This window comes from Natrix helvetica, assembly GCF_964273705.1.
Source record: "Natrix helvetica genome assembly, chromosome: 6".
Taxonomy (NCBI): domain Eukaryota; kingdom Metazoa; phylum Chordata; class Lepidosauria; order Squamata; family Natricidae; genus Natrix; species Natrix helvetica.
This window is the reverse complement of record NC_138553.1, coordinates 67,669,535-67,697,431: the sequence shown is the minus strand read 5'-3', so window position 1 is coordinate 67,697,431 and position 27,897 is coordinate 67,669,535. Positions and strand designations below refer to the sequence as shown.

The 27,897-nt window shown below is 39.0% G+C and overlaps 1 protein-coding gene across 1 annotated transcript in view; it reads left to right on the top strand.

Annotated features, from left to right (window-relative positions):
- MOV10L1 (Mov10 like RNA helicase 1) overlaps window positions 1-20,850 on the top strand; it is a 46,924-nt gene extending 26,074 nt beyond the window's left edge. The window contains exons 20-26 of the mRNA XM_081958784.1: window positions 7,394-7,558; window positions 9,093-9,266; window positions 11,069-11,218; window positions 13,213-13,320; window positions 16,179-16,316; window positions 18,254-18,345; window positions 20,580-20,850. Coding sequence (XP_081814910.1) covers window positions 7,394-7,558; window positions 9,093-9,266; window positions 11,069-11,218; window positions 13,213-13,320; window positions 16,179-16,316; window positions 18,254-18,345; window positions 20,580-20,589 — 837 coding nt within the window. The 3' untranslated portion in view covers window positions 20,590-20,850. The remainder of the gene's footprint in view (window positions 1-7,393; window positions 7,559-9,092; window positions 9,267-11,068; window positions 11,219-13,212; window positions 13,321-16,178; window positions 16,317-18,253; window positions 18,346-20,579) is intronic.
- Window positions 20,851-27,897: the final 7,047 nt, after the last annotated feature.

Below are 27,897 nucleotides of genomic sequence, written 5' to 3'. Positions count from 1 at the left end.
CTTGCAGGATTTTAATGCACAATAACAGAAGATCGCTGTCTACATTCTTCACTTTTTTTTTAAAGATGGCTATTAAAACAGAGCAAGAAGCATCTCCACAAAAGAAATACAATTAACAAATCTGTAGCAATTCAAATTAGACAGAAGATCATCTCATTTCTTTGAAACTCCAAGAGTAGATAATATCGAAATAATTGTAAATAGTTGAATGAAATGGCCTTATCAATGGTGGGCTATCATAATTTATGAGACATTAGTAAAATGAGTATTTGTCTAGTAGTTATTCAGTTAATTTAGGGACGGGGGCCTGGTATAATCTTAATTGCTGGGAAAGTTCACTTGGGGAAAAAGGGGATTTAGCTTATACCAAAATGCAGGCCATTTAAAGCTTAAAAGTTTATTTAATTAAAACTCCTTCGTGTCATCATGAGGTGCTCATGCTACTGAATCCTCAGTAAATCTTTTAATCATCTCAACTTCTAATGATGCAGGGAAATAAATAAACATATATGTATTTGTGTTACAACTCCTGGTATGCCCAAATATGGGAGGGAGCTCACTACTCCCTCTTTCTGTCATTCAGCTCATCAGAGAAGACCATCCAGGCAGAAAACCATATTTTTATTTTTAATGTTGCCTTTTTATATTTGTGCTGATAAATAAATAAAGGGAGACTAGTATAGATCCATTTCAAGCTGTTTAGCTCTCATCAGCTAGCCATACCCTTACTGGGATTCGAACCAGGGCTGTATTACATATTAGGCAGTTATATTAGCCACTAAGCTACAGGCTCTCCTCCTTATCAGCTGAGCCAGGGAAATAGGTATGTATAGATCTTTATCATATCTAGAATGTATTTGCACATATGAAAACCAATTCATCTTCATACCTTGCTGTTCCAATTCTTGTATAGATTTAAGTTCACACTTTGCATTCAATATTTCACCATATCTAACTGTTTGTTCCTTTTTGTATGTTATTGGATATGAGAATGCCTCAATAGTTGATAACCAGACTGGAATTTTAAAATAATGTTGTCTTTTAATCTTTTCCAAGTTTAATAACAAAGCCTCACGTATGTAATGTCTTCTAAAATACCCCTGCGTTTTAGTTCCCTTGTACTATAGGGAAAGAATGCCATCCCAACAACAAATCATGTCCTTCTACAGTCAATAATCTAGAATTTCTTAATGTTATCCACTCCTTAACCCACATCAAGCTTGTTGCTTGATGGTATAACTCCCAGTTCAGTAGACCAAATCCTCCTCTTGTTCTAGCATCTTGTAATAATTTTAATTTTATTCTTGCTTTCTTTCCCTGCCAAATATATTTCAACACTATTTTGTTTAGGTCGTCAAGGTAGGCTTTACCTAGTCTAACTGGAATTGTCTGGAACAAATATAGAATTTTGGGTAATATATTCATCTTAATTGTAGATATTCTCCCTATTATTGATAAATGTAGATTTTCCCATTTTGCCAAGTCTATCGCAATCTGCTGTTTAAGTTTATGGTAGTAGTTCTCTTTAAGTGTGCTGCATCTTGCTGTGAAGTATATACCCAAATACTTGACCTTATTCGTGGTTTGAATCTTCAGAGTTTCTGCCAATTCTTCCATTTGTCTTAATATCATATTCTTTGTCAAAATCTTCGTTTTGTCTTTATTTATTTTCAGGCCTGCTACTTTTCCATATTCCTCTATTTTTTTTTCCAATCAATTTAGGTGCAGTTTCTAGTAGATCCTCTAAGATGAAGACCAAATCATCCGCAAATGCTTGTAATTTGTATTCTTCTTTTTTAATTTTCATTCCTTTTATATCTTTTCCTTCTCTAATATTTCTATTTAAAAATTCTAATGTTAAGATGAATAACAGAGGGGATAGTGGACAACCTGTCTTGTCCCTTTCCGTATTTCAATAGAGTCTGTTAATTCTCCGTTTATCATTATCCTTGCTGTTTGTTTGTGGTATATAGTTTCTATGGCTTGGGTAAATTTCTTACCAAAGCCCATCTGTTCCATAACAACATAAATTGCCGGCTCACATTATCAAAGGCTTTCTGAGCATCTAAAAACATCAGAGCCATTTGCTTTTCAGGATGAGCCTCATAGTATTCCAAAGTGTCCAGAATTATTCTCATATTATCTTTAATTTGTCTCTGGTAAAAACCCATTCTGGTCAGGATGAATAAAGTTGTTTAAGTATTTTTTAAATTGTTTTGCCAATATTGAAGCAAATAGCTTATAGTCTGAGTTTAATATAGAAATAGGTCTATAGTTCTTAATTTGAAGTGGGTCGGCCTCCTCCTTTGGGACAAGTGCAATATATGCTTCTAACCATGATTTGGGTATTCTCCTTTTTAACATCACCTCTCTCATAACTTCTAAAAATGGGAGAAACAGCGATCCCTGCAGTGTTTTGTAAAATTCCACTGGTAAACCGTCTAGGCCTGGAGTCTTTCCATTATTTTGTTTTTTAAGTGCTTCAGTTAGCTCCATCATCATTATACTGCCTTCTAGCATCATTTCAGTTTCTTTAGGTATTTGGGGTAAGTTGACTTTCTGTAAGTATTGTTTAACTCCTCCCTCTTCTATAATCTCTTGTTCATACAGTTTGTAATAGTAATCTCGTATAATTTTTTTCTTCTTTTCATTTCCATAATACATTTGCCCTTGATCATCTATTAGTTGTAGTATTTTTCTTGATTCTCTCTCTTTTCAAATTTATATGCTAACCATCTGCCTGGTTTGTTTGCATTTTCAAAGTAGTTCTGTTTAGTACCTCTAATTTTTGGTGCTAGTTCCTCCTTTTCCATTAATCCCCTTTTGTGTTTAATCGTGTCCATTTTTATTTTAATGTCCTTTTTTGAGGAGATTTCTGTAACTCTTTTTCAAGTCTCTTGTAGTCATCGTCTACTACTTTGAAAGCTTGTTTTTTCTTTGTATTTCTTTTCCTTGTATAGTCTATTATCAAACCTCTGCCATAGGCCTTCATTGTGTCCCAAAGATTCTGCATTGAGGTATCTTATTTTCTGTTTTCTTTGAAGAAGAAAGCCAGTTCTTTCTATTTAATTTTGTTGTCTTTGATGTTTTGTAATCCATATTTTGATCTACAATCCCATTGTAGTCCCCCATCATACAAATATTAACATAGTCCAAGTCCATTATTTTCATGTGTAATTTTCTATAAAATTCATCTTGATTATCATTAGGAGCCTAAATTGCTATTAAAAGTATTTTCTTATTATTGTCCATAATTTCCACCATCAAAATTCTTCCATCATCATCTGCATAGATTTGTTCCACTGAGATTGTGTCTTTAATATAGAAAACCACTCCTCTTTTCTTACATCTTGCCAATGTAGTAAATATTTTCCCCAACTTTGGGTGTACCAATATTTGTTCATGTTGCTTTTGAATATGAACTTCTTGTAGGCAGATAATATCCAATTTTAGTTTCTCTAATTTATGAAATATTTTCTTTCTTTTAATCGCAGAGTTAAGTCCATTTATATTAATTGTAATCAATTTTTTCTCTTCCATATTTATGTTTTATAAGTAGGATTTATTGCTCTAGTGGATCTCATTTCTCGTTGTTCTCAGACGTCAATGCTGCCTACAGCCCCTTCTTCTTTCTCAATCCCAACTGTACACTCCTCTAGGAGTACAATCAGTGATTCTTCTTTTCCTGCCTCGTCAGCTTTCCCTCTCAAATGTTCTGCAAAGAATAATTCTGCTTTATCAGTCGTATCTATTCTATATCTTTGTCTTTGCCATATAAACGTGAGACCTTCTGGTATCAGCCATCTATAATTAACACCTTTTTTAAGTAGGATTTTAGTCAAAAATTGGTATTCTCTTCTCATCTCTTTCACTCTTCTTGGTACTTGTTTCAAAATTACAATCTCCTTGCCTTTATATTCCAGTTTTTTATCTCATGCCTTCTGTAGCATTTGTGCCTTAATTGCTTTCTTAGTAAATCTTATGTGAACTTCTCTTGGGAGACCGTTTCTCGCTGCATATCTTGTATAGACTTGAAACACCTCGTCTATACCGTCCATCATCTTCTCATTGGTTATCTCCAGAACGCCTGCCAAAATTTCTATCATTATTTGTGCCAAGTTCTCTCTCTTTTCTTCTTCTGTTTTGGAATCTGAGAAAAAAATCTGATCTTTTGATCTCCTGTCCCAGTATTCCACTGCTATCCTTTTCCACCAAACACAATCTGCTGTCAATATCTCCAATTTTCTTATCTCTGATCATCTTTTTCTTCAATATTTTGCAGTATATCCTCGTATTTCATCATCATTTGTTGGATGCTATCAATTTTTTCATCTGTCTTCCCTGCTTTTAGTTCCATATTCTCTGTTTGTTGTTCTATTTTCTATATTCTTTTTTCTATATTCTCTGTTCTTACTTGTATTTTCTGTATTCCTTGCATGATCATATCTAATGTTACTCCCTTGTCTTTTTCCTCTTACAACATCGTCTGTATTGATCTTTGTCCTCCAGACGGTGAAGAAGAAGAGGTTGTTATTGAAGAGCTAGTAGCCGTTATTTTTTTACCCATCTTCAGGTTCTTCTATACCAGCGATGCCTAATCTTTTTTGGCTCACGTGCCATAAGGGGGGGAGCGCAGGGGGGTCATGCGGGGCATGCCGCACCCATAATGCAATGTGCGACCCCCCCCAGTGCACATGCACACATGAGAGGCACGACCCTCCAATTTTTCCATGCTTTTTTCGCCCTCCCCAGGCTCCAGAGGCTTTATAGGAGCCTGGAGACGGCGAAAACAGCCTCCCCCGCACTCCCCCGGAGGCCCTCCAGAGGCTTCAGGGACCTTCAGGAGGCTTCCCAGGGAAGCTCCTGAAGCCTCCGGAGGGCCTCCAGGGGGCGGGGAAGGCTCTTTTCACCCTCCCCATGCTCCTATAAAGCCTCTGGAGCCTGGGGAGGTCGAAAAATGGCTTTTAAAAAGGCTGAACTCAGCTGGCTAGCTCACGCATATGTGATATGTGAGTATCTATGTAAACAGCAAGAAAAAATCATAAAATACCGGGACTTGCAAATTGACGTTGAGCGACTGTGGAAAAAGAAATCATGGGTTGTCCCAATTGTAATTGGAGCCCTTGGAGCAATACCTAAAGGGCTACCTCACTATTTGAAAATTCTAAATTTACCTGACTTGAACATTCTGACTCTACAAAAAACCACCCTACTTGGAACAGCTTATATCCTCCGACATTACCTTAACAGTTCCTAGGTCCTTGGTTAGGACTCGAGCTGTTGACCTACCAACCAGCCCCAAAGGCTGTGAATCTCACCAAAGATTAACCACATAATAATAGCAATAATAATAATAATAATTAATAATGAAAAATAAAAAAAATATCTTCAGGCTCTTGTATGCCGTAATCCAACTAGTCCAATTGTTTTAAAGAAAAAAAGAGAAAAGGGATAAAATAAAAAAAAGATAAAAAGGGGAAAAAATGTAAATCAATCACAAAAAAGAAATAAAAATAAAAATCTTCAGGTTCTTCTTTACCTTAATCCAAATCAATGGAACAAACTAGCAAAATCCAGCAAAGAAAAACCCCAAAAGGGAAAGGAGAAAACCAGAAGTTAGAGTGAGTATGCATCCACACACGTAAAAGGAGAGTAAAAAAGGTACACAGCTCCTTTAACAAAAGAAAGAGGAAAAAGCCAAACCTCTTCTACAAACTGCCTCAGACCAGCTGAAAATAATTAAGTAGAGAAGAAGGAAAGGAAGTGGGGGGGAAAAGGAGAATCAAAGGAGGGAGGGAGAAACTGCCACCAATAAAGTCCAAACTTTTACAAGATGAAAGCTTTTTCAAGGTCACTCTTGGCTTTCCCTTTGATGTTCCATTTTCCTTTCAAACCAAAGTTCCATGCGTAAATGATATCACAAAAAGAGCACCTGGTGTAAACAAACCTCCATGCTCATTATTATCATTCCTTGGCTAAATGTTATAACCTTGGAAAGAATAGCTATCTCCAAAACACTCGTGCAGAAGAAAAAACAATGTTTCAAAGCCTCTGGGTGGCAGTGCTACTTATCCCACCCCCTTTCCTTTCAGTCACTTCCTTTTTCGCTTAAAAAAAGATTCAAAAGTGAAGAAAAACAATAAGACATTAAGCATTAAAGCATTAAGAAAAAATAGGAGAAAGAAGGGGGGGGGAATCTTGAGCAATAAACATTAATTGTATCAATGTATTCAAAAGAAAAAGAGAAAATAAAAGTCAGTCCGGTTTAAAAGGTAAACTGCATTTCTAAAGTCCATTCAAATTCCAACAATAAAAAGGAGAAAGAAAAAAATGTTCAGTCTGACTTGGCTGAAATTCGCCGCTTATTCTCTTCAGTCTTCAATTTTAACTTTAATTTTCATCTTTTAGGGTGTTCTCTCAAATAGCAAAACGGAGGGGGGGGGGAAATCTCACCAAAATGACACACTTCTCTCCTGCCCTTTCACTGCAGAGCTGTCCACAGCTTCAGCAGCTTTAAAGGCTGCCACGCAGCCACCGGCAACAAAAAGCTTTTTCCCAGATCACCAGAGTCTTTGCGATATCTCTGGGATCAGCAGGATGTGCCCTTCCTTGTCACCGTCTCTCCGGCACGGTTTAGGTACAAAAGGACCATCCAGTGACCAAAGTATCGATGTCCACCTTGGAGCTACCAGATCGTCCGTCGTTTCGGCCCAGCTTAACCCCATCCCTTGCCCCTGCTCCTCCATTCTTGCGGAAGAGCATTTCTGCTAGTACCAACAGCACTAGCAGTTCAGTGCCCCACCCATGGCAACACAGAGGAAGGGTTAACTAACTCCAAATACTTCATCCGCCCTCAGTTTGCCTCAAATGATAGAACTTCTGCCGAGAGTGTTGTCTTTTGTATGGAGTGCTCCTGGGCCAGGTGAGGCCCCTGGAGCATGAGTTGCTAGATATTTCTGCTTGTAGACTAATCAGATTATCCCTCTCCTTTCTATGTACTGTATGTTTATAGTAATATGAATAGATAAAATGTAAAAATGGCATCAGGGTATCTCTTGGTCAATAGCAGTCTGTCTGCTAATTAAAATCTTATAGAAGGCATTTTGATCCATTTGAACCTTGAACAAATGTATTGGTAGAAATATTGCTCTTAAGTGAAAACCTGGAAATGCTGCCTTGGGGAGATGATGTTTCTTTTTATTCAAATGCAAAAGTAACTCAAAAACAGTGTCCTAGTTTAGATATGGATAATTGTTTTTTATTTTAAAAATGGAGAGAAATGAGTATTCTTGTTATTGACAGCATCTATCTCCAAGCTTTTGTTGTGTAATTCATGAAGAGCATTATATGAAATGCAAGTTGTCCCACTTTAAAAAATGTTCTGTATCTGAAGATCATACTTTCAGGGGATCCCATGCAGCTAGGTCCAATAATAAAATCTAAGATTGCAACGCTTTATGGATTAAACGTTTCTTTGTTGGAGAGGCTGATGTATCGCCCATTGTACCAGCGAGATGAGGATGCTTTTGGTCCCTGTGGATCATACAATCCTCTTTTGGTAAGTGAAACTGGGGAATATAGTGATCAAGGGCTGCTTTCAAACTGACAGATTCTTTGTGTGGAAGTTTCCCTAAATCTGACACTTATATCAAATTGCTGTTAATACAGCAAATTTGTGTATATTCTTAGGAATTTTGATTAAATGTAGAGCTGCACTCTATGGACTTCTATATGAAGATGGCTCAGTGATTAAAGAGCAATATTGCAGGCTAAGGCTGCCCACAGCCTGGAGTTTGATCATGACGGGGCTCAAGGTTGATTCAAACCTCCATCCTTCTGAGGTCAATAAAATGAGGAGCCAAATTGTTGGGGGCAATATGCAAATAATGATTCTACATTGTAAACCACCCAGAAAGTGCTGTAAAGCACTATGGGACAGTATATAAGCCTAAATGCTATTGCTATTTTTCAGCTGTAATTGGCTAGTTGAAATATGTACTGTATTTAGGCTATGTTTATTTTCAGATCAATTTTCAGGCTCTTTGCCATTATAACTTTAAACCGCTAAATTATGTAACGGGAGACATTGACTACTCACCTTTGGGAAGCAATGTTTCTCTTATTCAGGCCTGGGCAACCTGTGATCCAGTCTCACATGTACACAAGTTAGCAAAAATTTGTACCATATAAAACTGTTGTGCAGCTGAATCACAGGGGTTCCTAATTGTGGATAGAGAAGAAGATAACAGCCAACAAAACTTTCAGTAGTTGGACCTGGTCTTCCCTTTGCTACCCCCATGTACTATTATACTTTCAAAGATTAATATGGTGGAAGCCAAGAGAAATCCAGAGGGGAGCCCACAGCTGTGGATCTGGCTGGTGCCCTGACCCCCCCCCCCCCTTTTTCATTTTTTAACTAATTTTAGTATTTAATCCAGTGGTGAAATTCATTTTTTTTACTACTGGTTCTATGAGCGTGGCAGGAGAGGGATACTGTAAAATCTCCTTTCCTACCCCACTCTGGGGCCGGCCAGAGGTGGTATTTGCCAGTTCTCTGAACTACTCAAAATTTCCACTACTGATTCTCCAGAACCTGTCAGAACCTGCTGAATTTCACCCCTAGTTTAATCGTCCTTGCTTCCTTTTAAAAGTTTAACTTTTCTATAGTGTTTAAACTGCCCAGAGTCCCTCTCTGAGATAGATGGGTGGTTCAGAAATGTGAAAAATAAGTAAATAAAAATATTTTTCAAGCTTAATTACTACATGGAGGTTGAGTTCACGATTGGATAGACTTCTTTATGTTAGTGAAGAAAAGTTGGTGATGTGAATGAATCCATATGTTTGCGTGATGAATGAGAGAGGAGAATGGCGTCTCCCTTTAATTCCACCTATGACTGATAACTTAGAATGTGACTAAAAACAATGAACCTCCTGATGTCTTAAAAATGTAACCTAGTAGGGAGCCATTTAGAGTTCCTCGGCAGCAATATTGTGTCTCACTTTACAGAACTCAACTCACGTATCAAAATGTTAATGCTTCAAAATATAGCCGTATTCATTTTAACGTTACGGTGTTGGTTCTATGCTTGCAGATTACAAAACTTGTGAAGAATTACAGATCCCATGGTGCATTGCTTACATTGCCATCCAAGCTATTTTATCACAAGGAACTAGAAGTCTGTGCTGATCCTTCAGTAGTAAACTCTTTGTTGGGGTGGGAAAAGCTGCCACGGAAAGGCTTTCCACTGATTTTTCATGGAATGAGGGTATGTAAACAAATCAGTATTCATTGCATTACACTTAAAGTAGATAGATTTTAGAAATCTCAAGACATACGCAAAGGTATGTGAATCAATAAGCATATCACATTATTTAGATTGCTGTGATACCGTGTGGTTTGAATACAAGATATTTAACATAAATGTTCTTTTTTATAATTTTATGTATTATTGTGATTTACCTTGGCAAGAGAATTTTGCAATCTGCTGTTCAAATTTGGGAAAACCTCATTGAGTGCTCTGTCAGGCATGGCACAATAACATTTTAAATGTTGCTTCTAGCTGCTTTAAAAGAATTATGTAAAAACCAGATGTAAAAAGATTTAATTTCAGCTTAAGTATAATGAAGGATATAGTGATGTCACTCTGCTGATGAAAGCTGTTTTCACTAATTTGTGAATGAAGATTAGGTTCTAGAAAGCATGGGGACAAATGTTTAAATTAAAAACTATTTCTGGAGCAGACCCAAATAATAAAAAATACTTAATTGTATCTCCTATTTATTGTTGGTTGAAATTACTGCGGATTTTTTAAAAAATTGCTTTAGCACCCAAATATTTCTAAAAGAGGGAAGATATATTCAAAGTCTACCGTATTTTTCGGAGTATAAGACACACCTTTTTCCCTCAAAAAAAGAGGCTGAAAATCTGGGTGAGTCTTATATACTGAATACAGCATTTTTTGGCCTCCAAAGCCCTGCCCCTTCACCAAAATGGCCACGCAGAGCTTGTAGAAGGCTTTCAGAGAGCTCCTGGGGGCTGGGGAGGGCAGAAATGAGTGAAAAAACAGCCCGTTTTTTGCTCAATTTTGCCCAGCCCCCAGGAATACTCTATAAGCCTCCTAAAGACTATGCATGCAATTTTTTTGATGAAAAACGGGCCCATTTTCATGAAAAACGGGCTGGTTTTTTGCTCGTTTTGGGGGGGGAGCAACCCCCCCCCCAGGAGCACTCTGCAAGCCCCTTAAAGGCTATTCATGCCATTTTTGGAGAAAAAAAGGGGCCCGTTTTCGCAAAGAACGCGCCGTTTTTGAGAGGTTTGGAGACTGCAAAACTTTTTTTTTTAGTTTGCCTCTTCAAAACCTTGGTGCGTTTTATACTCCGAAAAATACGGCATGTAAGTTTGATGAAGCCAGTATAGAATAGAACAAGGGGAAAGTGGTCATCATCAAAGCATAACAATGCATGAATCCAGAGTTAAGGCACTTTTTCTCAAATCTACTCTTTTTATATTTATCTCCACAACTCTTATTTACTCTCTTATTTAAATCATTCATTTTACTGAAAATTATGAGGCATTAGCGGGGAGGGTTCTATGCAAAGAATTTTGGAGAAACCTGCAGAATGTACATATTACATTTGTATTGTTGAGAAACTACAAATTATCCAGAATAAATTGGAAATGGCTGGAGGATATTTTCCTTTTAGCAAAGAACAATAACTATTACTGTTCAAAATCTGAGCTGCTAATACTGCCCTGTAAAATCTTAATTTTAAGGACCAGTTCTTCTGTAGAAACTTCCATATACTAAAATCCATTCAGAGAGGGAGTTTTCCCTGTAATGAGTGACATAAAGCCCTTTTTATATTGCGCCAACGCTACAGCGTTACGTTCAGTCACTATTGTAGAGCGTCTCCTCAGAAGGATAAACAATATTTCTGGAACAGCTCTGGCTATTTAAATGCCTGTTTTGACTTTTCATTATTAACTTAAGCACTGTGTAAATAAAGTTAAGTATTTGAAATAATATTGTTCTCCTGTGTTTTTCATTTCTTGCCTTGCTAACATTAGGGTACGGAAATTCGTGAAGGCTGCAATCCTTCTTGGTTCAATCCTACAGAAGCAGTTCAAGTGATGCGCTACTGTTGCCTTCTTGTTAAAGGCATCAATTCTACAGTATTAGGGAAAGACATTGGAGTCGTTGCACCTTATCGAAAGCAGGTATAGCTTTCTGCTTCATCTTTTCATAATTGTTTTTAATTCCATAGTATATTTTGATGTTAATTTGTTCGTTTGTCTAAGTTACATTATTGGACTATAAATGTGAATACTAAAAACATTCTTTTGGGGCGGGAGGGCAGGCGGTAAGTGTTAAGAAATATGATATTTCTGAATCTTAATTGATAAACCAAGGGCTTTGGAGTTCCCGTGATACATTTTTCAGCTTCCCAGACTGAAAGTAATTTTGCAAGAATTTATTCATCAATATCAACCTGGGTTTTTAACCTAAAAGGTAATTTAAAAAATAACGTTAGAACTTGTGTTGGATATTTTGGAATACATTGAACAGCACAATGAAAAACAAGTTGCCTTGATTTTTTTTAGAGAAAACATTTGACAATTTCAACTGGATGTTCTTATTTAAAATTTTGGAATATGTGTACTTTGGGGAAACTTTTATACAATGAAAAAAATCTATTTATACTTTACAGAAGGTGTAAATTGCTAATGGAAATTTATCTATACCCTGTGAGAAATAACAAGGAGCACGACATTGTGCTTATTGCCTCCTGCTTATTTTAGCTTTAGAAATATTTACAAATATTAAAACAAAGACAAAACAATAGGATTTATGAATGTAAAGTTTAAAAAAGAAACTTACAAGTTAAGAGCTTTTGCAGGTGCCCAGTGCAAAAAATAATGTCAGCTATTTCCCCAAGCTTGACGTTGTTGGCATGTTTGAAGATTCCTCCTTCAATCCCTCATCTAAATTATTTATGAAAAATTTGAAGAGTATTAAGACACTTAAGACAGAATCTTGAGGTACCACATTGCATGCTTCCCTCCATGTAGATATTCTTCCATTGAGGACTATTCATTGAGTGCAGTTGGTCAGCCACTTGCAAATCCATCTGGTGGGTAGTACTATATAACCCACATTGTTTACAAAATTTACTGTCAAGCCCCGATCAGCTTGCCATACTTGGGGGGAGGAGGGGAATTAGAGAATGTGGCGGCAGAACAGCCGTGCGGCAACGAGGTGCCCGGCTGGGACGGCACCGGCTGCAGTGAATGTGGCAGGGAGGCAGTGGTGGCACTGGAGGCAACAGCGTACGGACTGGCAACAGTGTATGGCCCATGGGACAGGTGCCCGCAGGCCCTAAGCACCGGATGGTGGACTGCTAACGCAGAACTGGATGCCGATGCCAGATGTTGGTTGTGTGGGTGGGACAAAGGGGCATAGTCCTGCCTATCCTATATAGAGCGCTGGGAGGCTCCCAGTGCTGACTTTGCAACAGACTGCTTTGTACTCATTTGTGCCAGGCTCCAGGCTTAAATAAACCTGTATCCAACTATGTTTGCAAAGCCTGGGGAATTGGACATTTGAGATTTATCAAACCACCATATCAAAAATGAATTGTCTGGTGTGTTTTTTTTATTGAGACTAACTAAAAAAATAGTTTTCAAAAGTATATTGAGAAAATTGAGTGTTTTGAGTGGAAGAGTTAAGGATGTTTTAATGTGCAGCCTGGCTTTGTGTAGCTTAGTTTTTCTCATTCATACAAGATATGCATAGTCTTCTAAAAAGTGAAAAATACATATCTACAAAAGTCTGCTTCCCCATCCAAGACAATCCTTGATAGTTTGTAGAAAATACATCTATTCAATTTTGGAATAATTCAATAAATATGAAAAAGCAGAAAAAATAGTGGATAATTCCCCCAAGAAAAATAGCCCTTATTTGAAGATCTGCAATTCATGTATTAGTTTTAGGTAGATTTAAATTTGGATTGCTTTCAATAAACTTTCTTATTTTCTAACTCAAATTGTAGTAAAGTAGCATCAATGAGAAAACTATTCAAAACCTTCAAAAATACAAATCAGAATTGACTTATTGAACAGTTTCAATATCTGAATCATTTTAATCAAATCATGATGTTATTTTTTTTTTTAGTCCAATGCTGTCTGTGAAATAAAATGCATCTTTATTTTAGGTAGAAAAAATCACAATTCTCTTACGCAGTGTGGATCTAGCAGATATTAAAGTTGGCTCAGTAGAGGAATTTCAGGGACAAGAATTCCCAGTGATCATCATATCAACAGTACGTAGTGAACTGCTAATTGTGTATGTGGTATTCAGAGACCAATGTCAATCACCAAATTAGCAAGCCGGAGTAGGATAAAGTACATGTGTAAGTGACTAGCAAAGCTCAGGACAGGCAGCGGATGTCCTCCAGATATTTTGAATTGCTGCTCTCACAATTACTTGAAATTGATCGTCCTATCCTCTGCATAATTCTTCATTAGCCGTTTTCAGTACAAAGTAAATCTGATTGGTGTGCTTAAGATTGTGTTGGAAGAAATGTCCTTCTGGGTTCGGCTCCAAGTGGGAAAAAAGACACTGGAGACATGGAGGCTGCTTGGAAAGATGGATTTAATGGTGGACAGGACCACATGGCTTGAGTCCTGAACAGAAAAGGTGATTACATGCTACAATTTTGGTGGAGAAAAAGAGAAAGAAGACCTGAGATGCTGAGTCCCTGGTTTTATGCCCTCTCTGGCCTTTGATCTTGAGCTTGTATTCTGATTGGTTGTCAGACTCCCATGGGGCCATGCAGGGGCAACTCTATAGTCTGCATTTTGAATCCAGGTTTGGTTGAATTCTCAGATGCCGTGTGGTGAGTTGGGTAAAGGGCCAATATTATCATTCCTTAATCCCATCCCCCTGGAGCTGAAGGGGAGAACTCTTTATTATGGCTTGGCCTTCTTAATGGCCCATTGACAAAGTGGGTGGGGGCAGGAAGCTGCAGGGAGCTATTCTCTCTTTATAAAACATGTTTCTTCCTTTTCACATCCAGAGAAATATTCTGCCTTTTCAATATTTCCTAGGATATTTCATTTTTCTGGGAGAGGGCTGGGTGATAACTTCCTACAATTGCAAGTTGGGTATTAGTACAAAATGTGGTAGTTGGTATATGTTGGTTTTACTATACCAATACATAAAATGTGGTAGTTGGTATATTTATTTATTTAGTTTGTCAAACATGTACGAGATAACAGGTATGAGTATAAACATAGACATGAACACAGGAAATGGGTATGAATAAGTGGGGACAATAGGACAGGGACAGGATAAGCACACTGGTGCACTTATGCATACCCCTTACAGACCTCTTAGGAAAGAGGTGAGGTCGACGCTAGACAGTTTAAGGTTGAAGTTATGGAGGTTTGAGGATGTAACAACAGTCAGGTAGAGCATTCAAGGCATTGACCACTCTGTGGCTGAACTCATATTTTCTGCAGTCGAGTTTGGAGCGCTTTACCTTGTTTGCCCGTGTATTATTGCAGTTGAAGCTAAAGTAGTCATTGGCAGGTAGGACGTTGTGGCAGACAATTTTATGTACTACGCTTAGGTCAGATCTTAATCGGCGTAGTCCTAGGTTCTCCAAGCCCAAAATTTCAAGCCTTGCAGCATAAGGTATTCTATTGTGAGTAGAGGAGTGGAGTATATGTTGGTTGTACTATACCAATACATAAAACCTTGCAGTTATTAGGTACTTTGTATCAAATTTCCTTTGAACCTTTTTTAAAAATGGGGAAATACTATTAAAACTTTGACGATTTAGGGTGCAGTTCTGTTAATCATTAAACTGCTAGACCAAGACTTCTGTGGTTGATGTGAGGTCTTACATTTTAACTCACTTGCAGTACTTGGTGGAAGAGAATGATTCATTCTGGGCTTGGAAACTTTTCAAAAATACATGTCATCTCTGAGACTGCACAACCACTATTATTACATCATGGCAATATCCTGCATTTTCCTTCAGAAGTTCAAGGCAGCACAGACAGCATGTTTTGCGCCCTGTTTTTCCCTGACAGCTAGTCTTCAACTTACCACCACAATTGAGCCCCAGATTTCTGTTCTTAAATGAGACCTTTGTTCAATGAGTTTTGCCCCATTTTGCAACTTTCCTTGCCACAGTGGTTAAATGAATCACTGCAGTTGATAGGTTAGTTTCCTGGTTGTTAAATGAGCCTGACCTCATTAACCTTGCTTGTGAAAAGGTCGCAAAAGGGGGAGATCAGGTGCCCCAGGAACACCGCACCCGTCATAAATATGAATTCACACCAAGCATCTGAATTTTGATCATCTGATCATGGGGATGCTGCAAAGGTCTGTTGGAAGAAGTGTCCTTCTGGCTTCAGTTCCAAGTGGGGAAAAAGACACTGAATTCACGGAAGTTACTTGGAAAGAAGGTTTATTGGTGAACAGGATCACATGGCTTGAGATGCTGGAGGAAAAGGCAGAGATGCTGAGAGTGCTTGGGTTTTATGCCCTCTCTGGGCTTTTGAATATGAGCTTGTATTCTGATTGGTTGTCAGACTCCCACGTCGCCATGCAGGGATAACTTTGTAGGATGTCTGTGTTCCAAGCTTGGTTGACTCTTGCTGGGTGATGATGTAATGAAAGGGCTCTGGGCAATTCCTACTATAGCTCTGCTTTCTTATGTAGAATAGACGGCCCCAGGCCTTTATGGCCCATTAACAAATGTGGGGAGAGGGGCTAAGTTTCTGCCTTCCTTTTAGGGGAAATATTCTGCTCTTTTAATCTTTCCTAAAATATTTCATTTTTCTAGGAGAGGGATGGATGCTAATTTCCTACAAGTCGTAATTGAAAAATGGTCAGAACTCACTTTTTTCAGTTTAGTAAACAGTCACTAAATGTTGTAAGTCAAGGAATATCTGTAGCAACATCTTGGTGTTAGAAGGATGGACAGAGAAAGTAACCTGCCAAAATTCACCCAGTGAGTTTCTGTGGCTGAGGACAGAGTTGAACTTGAACTCCCCTAATTCTGGTCCACCATTTTAATCACTATGCTATATTCAACTTCAGATGATAAAATTGTTTGCAGCACTATGCATTTTTGTAGAAATTAAATGGTTGGTGCTTATGTTCCAGGTTCGGTCAAATGAAACTTTATTCAGTGATGAAAGACCCTTTCTAGGTTTTCTTGCTAATTCAAAGCGCTTTAATGTAGCAATTACCAGACCCAAGGCTTTGCTCATTGTTGTGGGAAATCCTCATGTGCTTGCCAAAGTAAGAATTTCTAATTTATTATCTAACTCATGTTGCTTTAATTACACTAATAGAATAATATCATTGAGATGTTGGTAGCTGCCTGTCACCAATTTAAAGTTCAGGGGAAAAGTTATGTCTTAGTGATTCATCTCCACCTTTCTTAGCAATGCATTAATCCTTAAATGCAGAAAAGATATCTGAAATATGGTGAACTCAGTCTTCACTTCATTAAATGAAAATACAGCAAGGAGCCAAAGTCAACAGATGAACTCTTGTTTTCTTGTAGTAACATATGCTTCCATAAATTATCTTAACCATCTCCCTTTTTTTTTTAATTGAAAAAGTTTTATACAAACAAATTTTCCCCCTTTTTACCCCCCCCGCCATATAATGTAAATCACATACAAATACTGTACCCCCTCCCCTCCCCCCGTCTTAAAATAGATTTCTCATTCAAATATTGTGCCCCCTCGCCTCCCAACAATCATAGTATAAGTTTCTTTTAAAGTAACACTAGCCCAATAACCCCATCATCTAAATTAATTAAACATATATAAACAGTTAACTTTCGTTTTCTTTAGGTTTTCAGCTATAAATTAACGCCATTTTGAATCCTTTGTTCTAAGCCCATGCCTTTCAAGTTCAGCAGTAGCGTTCTTTAACAAATTTTTTCAAACTTACTTGCAAATGTTTCCTTCTTGGGTTGCTCGGAGTTAAAGGCTGTTTCACGACGTCTTGCTCCACTAAATCATTAGCGGAGGATCTCAGTAGACCGGAGCATATAACAGTTGCAAAGGGGGGCTCTCCTTGCCCACACCCCAGAGGCTATAAATCCTTCTGGGGGGCTACACAAGTGGCTCTACCCGACAGCTGTATCTCTCTCCTAAATTCCTTTGGATTTCGGAGTGTCCAAGGAGTTAATGGTCTTAAAAAAAACACCTCTACAGTCCATTGATTCGACAAGCTCAGAAAAAGCCTGCCCACGATGTTCATGGTTCAACCCGGAAGTCTTAACCATCTCCCTTTTGAAGTTGTGAAGTTTTGCCTCATCCTGTAAAGATTTATGTTGTGACTTAAGTGTTGACATCAACATATGTCATATATGGATTATATGGCATTTAATCAAAAGTAATGCCACTTTTAAGAACAAACTGTCCCTCCCTCCCAAAAAAGCAACCATACTGTGCATTGTTATAGCTAAATGTGGTGCTATATTAGTGGGATTGTATTGCATTTAGTTATTGCAACAGTAAGATGGGCAGCATATACATTTAATTAATAAGAATATTTTTTTGTGTATGTACAATGGATACTAACGACATATTCAGCTGTCAGTTGCAGCAGCAGTCTTCCATGCCATGATCCTCATTTGTCTGTTTAGTTCTAATTCATACTAATATAATTTTAGCTAATATAGTATGTTTTATTTTACTTTGCTTCTTCTAACTTAATTTTTCATAATTAAGAGAACAATAGTGCTATCGAAGTGAACCCAAAAATTAATTTCTTCATATTGCTTTTATGGCGTTCAAATGCTAACTCAGATCTTGAAACACTAAAGTTTCTAGTTAGAACAACCTTTATTAACTAAAGTCTGCTGAACATCTTGGATAGTTGCCAAATCAAGTCTTTCAAAAAAAATCAGGAAAAGTGTAATTTTGTCTCTGTGAAATTATAAATGTTCCAAAGGCCTGTAAAAACTGTTAACAGGCTTTAGTTACGTGTATTATAAATTATAAGAAGTTAGACTATGCTTGCTACAGTTCATCTCCCACATTGCTATCTTAAATATCCTAGCAACAGAGCGTTATGTGAAAATCAGCTGCATATAATGTCCTAAACATATTCTTATTTAGGCCTGCTAATATTAAGGAATATAAACCAAAGAAATAGCTATGGCTGTTTTATGGTATAGTATCTTGTACAGCTTTTATAATCCTCTTCCCTTTGGCCAGGATCCCTGTTTTTGTGCTCTGTTGGAGTACAGTCTAATAAATGACGTTTACATTGGCTGTGACTTGCCTCAAGAATTTGAAAATCAGAAAAAGTGAGTGGATTTTCAACATTATTGATGAAGAAATAAGTGGACATGAATGAATCATTAAATAATGTAAGGATTTTATTCTGTGTTCTCTAGAGATCTATATTAGAGGCCATCAGAAAGGGAGTGAAGCTTTATTACAGGGCGGTTTAATGAAGGGGCGGGGGGGGGGGAAATCACATGGTGACGACGCAAGTTTGACACTCCTGCTCTATTAGGACAGAGAAGGTGGTCTACACTCCCAAACCTTTTTGCATATGTGAACGGAGATCCATAAGATTACAGATTTGTAGTGGTGTCATGCATGTTTTTATAGGATTTCGTATTTTCTTGGGGTTTTTAGTCCACCTATGCACAATCCTTTCAAATTTTTCTAGAACTTCCATAATTCTTCATAGGGGTACACATGATGCACGAGAGCCTTGCTTTATGTTCAGCAACCTTAATCTGTTTTGACCACAAGAAACAATAATACATCCATTCTCAGAGTTTCAATTTTCCTAAAATATTTTTCTTTCCTTCACGTCCTCTTATTTTGTTTTGATATATTTTAGTCTTGTTTAAATACCTTCAGGTCAAGTGTTGATTCCTGGCAACTGCCTGGACTTGTCTCTGCAGTTTTCTTGGCAAGATGGGGTCATACTGTAGTTAGCTTTCTTAGCAAATCACTCACTTTACATGAGATTCAAGGTCAGCTATTTAAAAAAAACCTTGCTACTTCTAGTTCTTGAGGATGCTATTTAATGTTATTAGAGGAAGGCAGGATTAAATAAATTTAATACATTCAAACTAAAACTGCAAGACAGTGTATGATAGAGATTCTTCAATGTAGTATCTTCCTGGCAGAAAGAGTGGGAAGACCTGTGTCATCCTCTACCTGCCTTTGCATTCCTCCCCTTGGTTCAGATGTCATACAGCTCTCATCTTTCTATCTCACCTGGAGATGAGTGGAGTCCCTTCACTGATAGTTACCCATTTTTTCAGAATATAAGGTACACCTTTTTCCTCCAAAAAAGAGGGTGAAAATCTGGGTACGTCTTATACACCGAATATACAGCATTTTTGGCCTCCAAAACCCCGCCCCCTTTGCAAAAGTGGACGTGCAGAGGGTTTGGGAGGCCTGCAAAGTGCTCCTGGGAGCTGGGGAGGGCAAAAACAAATGAAAAATAGGCCATTTTTTGCTCATTTTTGCCACTCCAGCCCCAGGAGCACTCTACAAGCCTCCCAAAGCCTATGCATGTCCTGTTTTTTTTGCAAAAAAAAATGGGCCAATTTTTGCAAAAAACAGGGTGCTTTTTGCTTGTTGGGGGGGCTAAGCCCCCAGGAGCATTTTGCAGGCCTCTCAAACTCTCTACATGCCTCGTTTTTCACAAAAATGGGTGCAGAGGGTTTGGGAAGCCTGTACAATGCAAAAAAAATTTTTTAATTTACCTGTTCAGAATCTTGGTACATCTTATACTTTGAAAAATGCGGTAATTCTCACTGATGATGTAGCTGTGTGCTTTCCCTGAGGCAGAGTGCCATATGAAGAGTACACTTTTGATCTCTTCACATCCTCATATCTAAGGATTTGATTTATTGCAGCGTATCAAGAATTACAACTATTAGAATAGTTGGAAAAATTTCAGAGTCTTTGAAGGTTTCCACTGATATCGCATTGTCCAAATTCTTTCAGACAATTCTATAGTTATCTAGTACATCAATATCCCACTTTCACATATATGGCATTGGTGTGTTCCTTATTTACTCTAGCAGTCTATCTGCTGGAAATGACTGTTTTGATCAGATAGACTACTTGCACCACTCACAAATAGAGGCTTCATTAAATAATTATGATTTTGGTGGACAACCTCAAGATCAATCTCTCTGCAGTTCAGGACAACCATCAATGCCTAAGCTCTTGTTCTGGCATTAGAATGCATCCTCCATCTTAAGACAATGTCTTTGTTTCCTTTATTATTTCCTAACAGTTCCCCTGTTAACTAGAGCTCTTTCAACCCCTTATGTACACATTCATAGATGGAGTCTCTAAGTTACAGGAAAACAATTACTTTGGAATGCATAGTACTATCTAGACATTTATGATTATTAAATCAATTTAGGCTAGTAAAACAAATATTTCATATGTTGCCTTTAGTTATAGGTACCATTTCCAGCATACTGGATTAACTATTTTGACTAAAACAATATTTCTCCAATTCTTATTGCTTTATTTCTTGTTTTATTTTGTTAATCTACAGGTGCAGTTAAATAGAAGAAGTAATAGAAGTAGAAGAAATAGAAGACCTGGCCACTTTTCCAAACTATGACTTTATTTCCTTAAAAATTACAGAGAGATTTGTTTTCTGGATTGTTTAAAAGAATATACTCTAAAATAGAGGGCTTATTGTGTTATAATTATGGTTTCATTGTTGCTATATTTTCATGCTGTAACAATACATATTATTAAAGCATTCTGCATGTATCTTTTTTCTTGTAGTTAATAAGGAACAATAAAGTACTAGATCTTATTCTTCATGGCAACCAGCCTTAGTCTGTTCTGAAATTCTTCAACTTCATATACGTATTGCTGGCAGATCTATATCTCAACAATAGTTTCCCAGCTGGATAAAAGTGTATGGCCAACTTGGGCTCAAAAAGAAATGAAGCGGAGTTGGACTGCTTGACTCAATTAGTGCTTGAAGGGAAGAAAAGGAAATACGATTGAATGTGATTTTTCAGCCAGTTACGAATCCATCTGGTGGTGATGCTGTCTAACTCACAATTTTCTATTTTATCATGTAGTACGGTTGTGATCTATTAAATGCCTTACTAAAGTCGAAGTGAATTATATCCACAGCATTTCTCTGGTAACTTTGTCACTTTGTCAAAGAATACAGTAAGATTAGTCTGGCATGATCTGTTTTTGACAAACCCATGTTGGCATTTGGTTATGACTTGGTTTGCCTCTAGGTCACCGGGAGCCACAAAACCTGGGTGGGCGTGGCCAACTCAACGTAACTCCCACTCAGTCACATGACTCCCACAGCCACACCTATCCAGATTTTGTGGCTCCTGTTTTTTTCTGTGGAAAATGGCTCTCCCTCCCCTCCCTCTCATTTCTGTTTTTCTCTTTTTCCTCCCCCTCCCCCCTCTTCTTTCTTTTTCTTTCTTTTTTTCTTCCTTTCTTTCCTTCTCTCATTTATTTTCCTCTCTCATTCTCTCCCTCCAACTGTCTCATCTCTGCCTTCTCTCATTCATTTGTTTCTCTTTTCCTCTCTCATTCTCTACCACTATCATTTTCCCATTTCTCTCTTTCTTTTTCCTCCCTTTTTCTTTTTCCTCTCCCTTTCTTTTTCTTTCTCTTCCTTCTCTCATTTTTCTCTCCTTTCCCTCTTTCTCTCACACCAGCTCTCTCATTTATCTCTCCCTCGCTTTCTCTCACACCAACTCTCTCATTTCTCAGTCCCTCTCCCACTCCTCTCTCTCTGTTTCCCTCTCTCTCATTCTCTCCCTCAGCTCTCTTATTTCTATGTTCCTCTCTGCCTTCTCTCTCTCTCTCATTTGCTTCCCTCTCCTTTCCCTCCCTCCCATTCTCTCCCCCCAGCACTCTCTCATTTCTCTGTCCCTCTCCCCCTTCTCTTTCTCTCTCTCATTTGTTTCCCTCTCACAAAGGGGACCACATCCTTTGTGGGCAGCTCAGTGTCCGCTGTGATCCCCTTCATGTCAGCTCAGGAAGGGAGGAGCAGCTGCCACCGCTGAATTCAGGAAGGAAAGAGCTTTGGTTCTTCCTGTACAGCCCAGCCGGCTACTCTGAGCGCGCAGTGGCAGCAGCAGAAGGAGTAATTGCCATTGCCGCCCCATGATCCCGGCCCAGGAAGGTATCCCGCTTGTGTATGGTGTACATGCACGCAAAAGATAGTTGAGAGAGAAAAGGGGAGAATTCCCCTTTCTTTTATCTCCCCCTCCCTTGTGTGGCGGGAGGCGACAGCTGCCTTGAGTGCAAATGTGGCACGAAGGCGGGTATAGGGCTGCTTTGCTCCTGCACTAAGCCTCCAGTCATCACCTTGTCGTGTCGTCCCCCCCAGCTCTTCCCAGCAGGCGCAAACTCCAGCGCAAAGATTGCCTTGAGCACAAATGTGGCACTTTACTCCTGCACTAAGGCTCTCCTCCTCCCCATCCTTCTCACGACCCCCTGGCTGGCTGTGGCGTGGCTGGAAGGGTGCCCTATATAAAAAATAAAACTTCTGAAAGCAGATGTTATATTGATATCAGTCTCCAGAAAAGGAAAGTCTACATTACAGGCAGTGGTGGGATTCAGCCAGTTCGTACCTATTTGGGAGAACTGGTTGTTAACTTTCTAAGCAGTTTGAAGAACCGTTTTTTGGAAGAAATCTTATTTTGTTTTTCCCACTTTACAGGGCTAATCCTATAAGGAAGGCAGGAAGGAAACATTCTGGTGTTGTTTCTAGCCTAATCTTTATTGCCCTGGTTACAGAAACTGCCTCTCCGGTTAAGCCTTATTACATTGTAACAGCTAAGGTGAAGCGCCCATCGACGTGAGTGATGTTGAATCGGTCACGCCCCCATGGTCACATGACCACCGAACCACGCCCATCCAGCTGGTCATTAGGGCAGAGAAACAGTTGTGAAATCATTTGAATCCCACTATTAATTACAGGATTATAGTATATAATACAATATGCATGAAAGGCTTTCATATTTTATTTTAGGAAAGACTTATTAAATATATTTAGGAGATTTTACCACATATGTAGTATCAGTCCTGTGTAATTTGATGTATTTTCTCTATAACAGGCTTTCTGCCCTTTTACCATCTATTTCCAAATATGAAAGAAACTCAAGTGAAATAATTGTCCTTAAATTATTTATGTCTCCCCTCTGTGGGCCTGCCTTTGTACATGATGCATTCAGAGAGCAGCCATGAAAGACCTCCAGCTGAAGAGAATTAAAATCTAAAAATACACTCAAGATAAACTAACAAAGGGGCTTCCCACAGCATCCAACAGATGTCTACAGGAAACCCACAGTAGGGTACGAATGCAACAGCTCTTTCATGCCAAGTTCCTTAGCAACTGGTATTCAGATCTGGCAAGGAATATAGAGGCATTATGACCAGTAATCATTGCCTTACCTGTAATGATTGTTTTTTCTAAGCCCTGGGGTGGGTTAACCATCACCTTATTGTATGCAATGCAGTCAAGCACACACAACTATCCTCTTTTTAAGACAATAATTGTCCTAAAATAATTCAAGGTGATTAAGTTTTAAGTGCCTGAAATTAGCAACCCAGAATAGAATACTCAACCATATTATGGGAAGAAGTGAATGGAGCCAATAACTTTGCCTTGCTGGTTCTTCCAGAAAATTATGGGGTAAATAAAGCAACACCAAAATCAAGATTTAAATTTACCTATGCAAAACACTTTACCAACATTGATTGGCTGTAGTTAGTGAAGCCACACCCACTCGGAGGTGGGCTGCTGCCGGTTCAGGCCGGTTTGGACAAACCAATAGTTCCGATGAGCGGTTGGGCACACTCACTTGCCATGGCTCTATCCCGTCTTATATAATTGGCATTTGATGCCACACGCATGCGCGGAAGGTGCGCACATGAGTGAAATGAGCTTGCGCGCATACACGCTCACGTTTTCGTTTCCAGGTGAACCAGTTGTTACATTATGTGGCGCCCACCTCTGCACCTACTGCTTCCTAGCTAACCCAGAGGAGAAGACCTACTACCGTAGAGTTGTGGGGCCTCAGTGACCGGTCTCAAGTCAGAAAGCTACTGTTTGGCCATTTGAGACCCTTGGAACTTCATGGTGTTTCTTGGGGCAGGCCGTTTCCTCATTTTCTAAAGGAATTGCAGTCATCTGTTTTTTTCATCAGTATAAATTAACAGACAAGGAGAGGAGATAGGATTTGGAAGCCAATTTTTGTTTCCCCCATTGGCCAGCTGTGGGGTGTGGACACTTACAGTTTCTTGCAAGAATGGTTTCAAAGATTTGAAGAGTGGCAATGAAATGTCCTGGATGGAACCTATATACATTCTGAATTATTCATGTAACGTTCATGCAAAGTGGTACAGATTTTGCTTTTGGGTAAGTCTATTTATGTTACCTAAGCAGTTCTTCCCCTTAACAACCATATATGCATCATTCGGTGACTCAGGAGATAATGTCTATTTACCATCACTTTAAAATGGTGCAGATGTTCTGCTATGGTTTTACTGGATATGTGTTTATTACATTTATCAAGACATTTAGATTTTACAGGGGGGAAATATCTGCCATCACCATTAATCTAATGTTGCTAGAAACATTGCAAAACTACAAGTTCAACAGAGAAATTAGAATTGTAGAATCCTAACCTCTTGTGCAAAATATTGTAAATAGTAGAGATCACTGCATTTTCCAATACAGATTTTCCTGTTAGCATAAACACAGGAAGGGTAAAAGTTTGAATCCAAGGGAGTTTCACAAATCCCTTGTCCCAACCTGAACATTTAGGAAAGATCCTCAACTCCCTTTTTGAAATGAAAGGTTTACTAAAGTCAAGTGGTTATTAGCAAAGCTGGATCTGAATATTCCCTCACAAAGCCTGTGTTTTTTCCTCTCCCCCAGGCCTTCTACTCTTGACCAGTCCTAATCCCTCCTGTCCCACTCCTACTCCCGCCACATTTTATGGCAGGATGCCAGCAAAGCAAAGTATGCTGAAGATGGAAGCCCTGACATTTAGCCAATATGACCTGGTTCTTCTGAATCAGCTGTTTCCTCTGAGGAAGAGTCAAGGGCTCATCAAGCTGTGGGCCTCATGACTAGGGGTGGGATTCAGCCAGTTCGGACTGGTTCGGGCGAACCGGTAGCTGCGATGATCAGCTGGGGAGCAAACGGTTCGCTCCGATGATCAGGTTGGCCCGCACTTTACTTACCTATATCCTCTCAGCTGATTTGCGCAGCAAAGAGGATTGCTGCACCTCAGCTGTGTTACTCCCCAGAAATAATGTGGAAGTTAAGTTTTGTTAAAACTTTGTGTGCACGCGATCACCGAACCGGTTGTTAAATCAGCAGGATCCCACCACTGCCCATGACCAACAGCTGCAGGCCTAGGTTGTTCTTACAGTCCTGCTGCCAGGGTTCTTGACAAGATGATCTCCTGAAGCAATGACTTCCATCAACACTGAATCTGCTACGAACTCAGGAATGAGCACTTTCCTGGTAGAGAATTTGGCTGTGTTTGAATGAACTTTTCTATTTTGCTCTTAGTCTCTTGTAGAACCTCATCAAGTTGTAGAACTTCCTACAAGTATGAAGTATCTAATCTAGTGTATTTGCACTATAAAAGATATATAATGCAAAATATGATAGATACAACACTTTGGTGTATCATTATTTTGGAGTACAACACCAAATGACACAATATAGTATTCTATAGTTTAAAATATTTACTCTAGTCATAATGGAGAACAAAACCAATTATCTAAAACTAGAACCATCTCCAAAAATTCCTGAGATGATGGACCAAGTAAGAATCATGCATATATTGTCTTGATATTATCACACTGTGGAATGTGACTTGCAGCTTTTCAGAACGATTAAAAAGTGCAATTTGAAAAATAAGTGGATCCGATTGCGTAAAATTTAAAAGAATTGTGTTCAACTCTATAATGCCTTGATATGTATGAACACCTAGCCCCGTGATAGCGAACCTATGGCACGCATGCCGGAAGCGGCACGCAGAGCCATCTCTTCAGGCACGCGAGCCATCACCATTGCTTTCCCGGATTCTGGCACACTTACCAGCTGGTCTTCACACACAGAAACGGAGTGCTGGAAACTGGAAGAGCTGTCGCCTGGGGAGCATGCGTGCACCAGAAAGATTATCTTCTGGTTTCCGGTGTGTGCATGCGCACTGGCCACTTGGTCTTCCAGTTTCTGGTCTGCATGCGTGCATGAAGACCAGCTGGCCAGGGCTCATGTACGTGCCAGAAACTGGAGGATCATATTCCCAGTGCGTACATGTGTGCTGGGCGGCTGCAAATGCTCCCATTTCGGCACTCCATGCCAAAAGGTTTTACCAACACTCACTTAGCCTATCTCGGTTAATTTCCAAAAAATGAAGCAAGTTTTACATGGGAAATCCCAAGTTTGCAGCTATTATATGGAAAAAAACATTTCAGTACACATTTGTCACCCAGAAAACAAGATAGATAAGTCCACACGGTAGAATTACATGAGTTGTGTTTTTATCAGTACAAGAGGTTAATCACACATGAATGTTTTGAACCCAAATGATTGCACAAAAGAGTTTATTCCGAAGCAGAGTGGAAATACGATCGCATGATATGTGATACAACCGTAGTACCGTTAAAAAAATGCTTTCAGTCATCTAATTTGTAATGAGTGAGTTTGACAAAATAGTTCCACTCTTAGAATTCTTAAAGTCGCTGCATGACTTTTAGCTGAAAGAACTATAAATTAAAATGTTTTCTTTAACCGGTGTTTTATATCCAGGTATGAGAATTTTGGCCCATTCAACTCAATAATTTTTGAGTGTCTCCTGACATCAACTGTTTATTTCTGGTCCTACCAATTAATTTCTATAGGGTTTAAATATCTCAGCTGCTCAAAATCCGTATCGCTGTCCTTCATCCATTTTCTCACTGACCTGCTTGAATGTCCCAGATCTTAAGACTGCTTCAAACTGAAAGTGGGTATAGCTCCAGAGCTGTAGAAGTGACTTGCTAAGCTTCCTGAAGTGATAGCCATCAATGCATTTTTAACTGAAAAATTCAGAAATTTATTTTATGGGTCATAACCAGTGGTGGGATTCAAACATTTTTTACTACCGGTTCTGTGGGTGTGGCTTGGTGGACGTGGGTGGGGAAGGTTACTGCAAAATCCCCATTCCCTCCCGATTAGCTGGGGAGACAGAGAATAGATGGGGGTGGGGCCAGTCAGAGGTGGTATTTACCAGTTCTCCAAATTACTCAAAATTTCCGCTACTGGTTCTCCAGAACTGCCCAGAACTTGATGAAGACCACCTCTGGTCATAACATGCCTCTTAATTGTTTGTGGTGCAAACAGAGATGTCCACAGGAAGCAGATCAATAAAGTCAAGAAGGTAGCCAAAATCAGGCCAGCAAAGACCCACCTTAACAATACACGTACAGACAGTCCTCACCCTACGACATTCGTTCAGCAACTGTTCAAATTTACAGTGGTAATGAATAAAGGGACACCTTTGACCGATGCCCAAAGTTACAGCTATTGCAGTGTCCCCCACCGTCTTGTGATCAAAATTCAGGGGCTTGCAGCCCACCCGCACTTACCATCTCACAGTCCTGCAATTCCTTCCACCGGCCTATCCCCCATCTGTCCTTTTGGTCCCTGCTACCTGTGCTCCACACCCCGGCTGTGTTTTGACTTCCACTGTGGAGGAGGCATGTTGCTAGTGGGCTACATGGAGCTACATTTGCTTTGTGAAAAAGTGACAAGAACAGCTTAAAAGAGCTGGTGTGTGCCAAGACACCACTTTGTGCCAGGCGCTTGAGCTGCA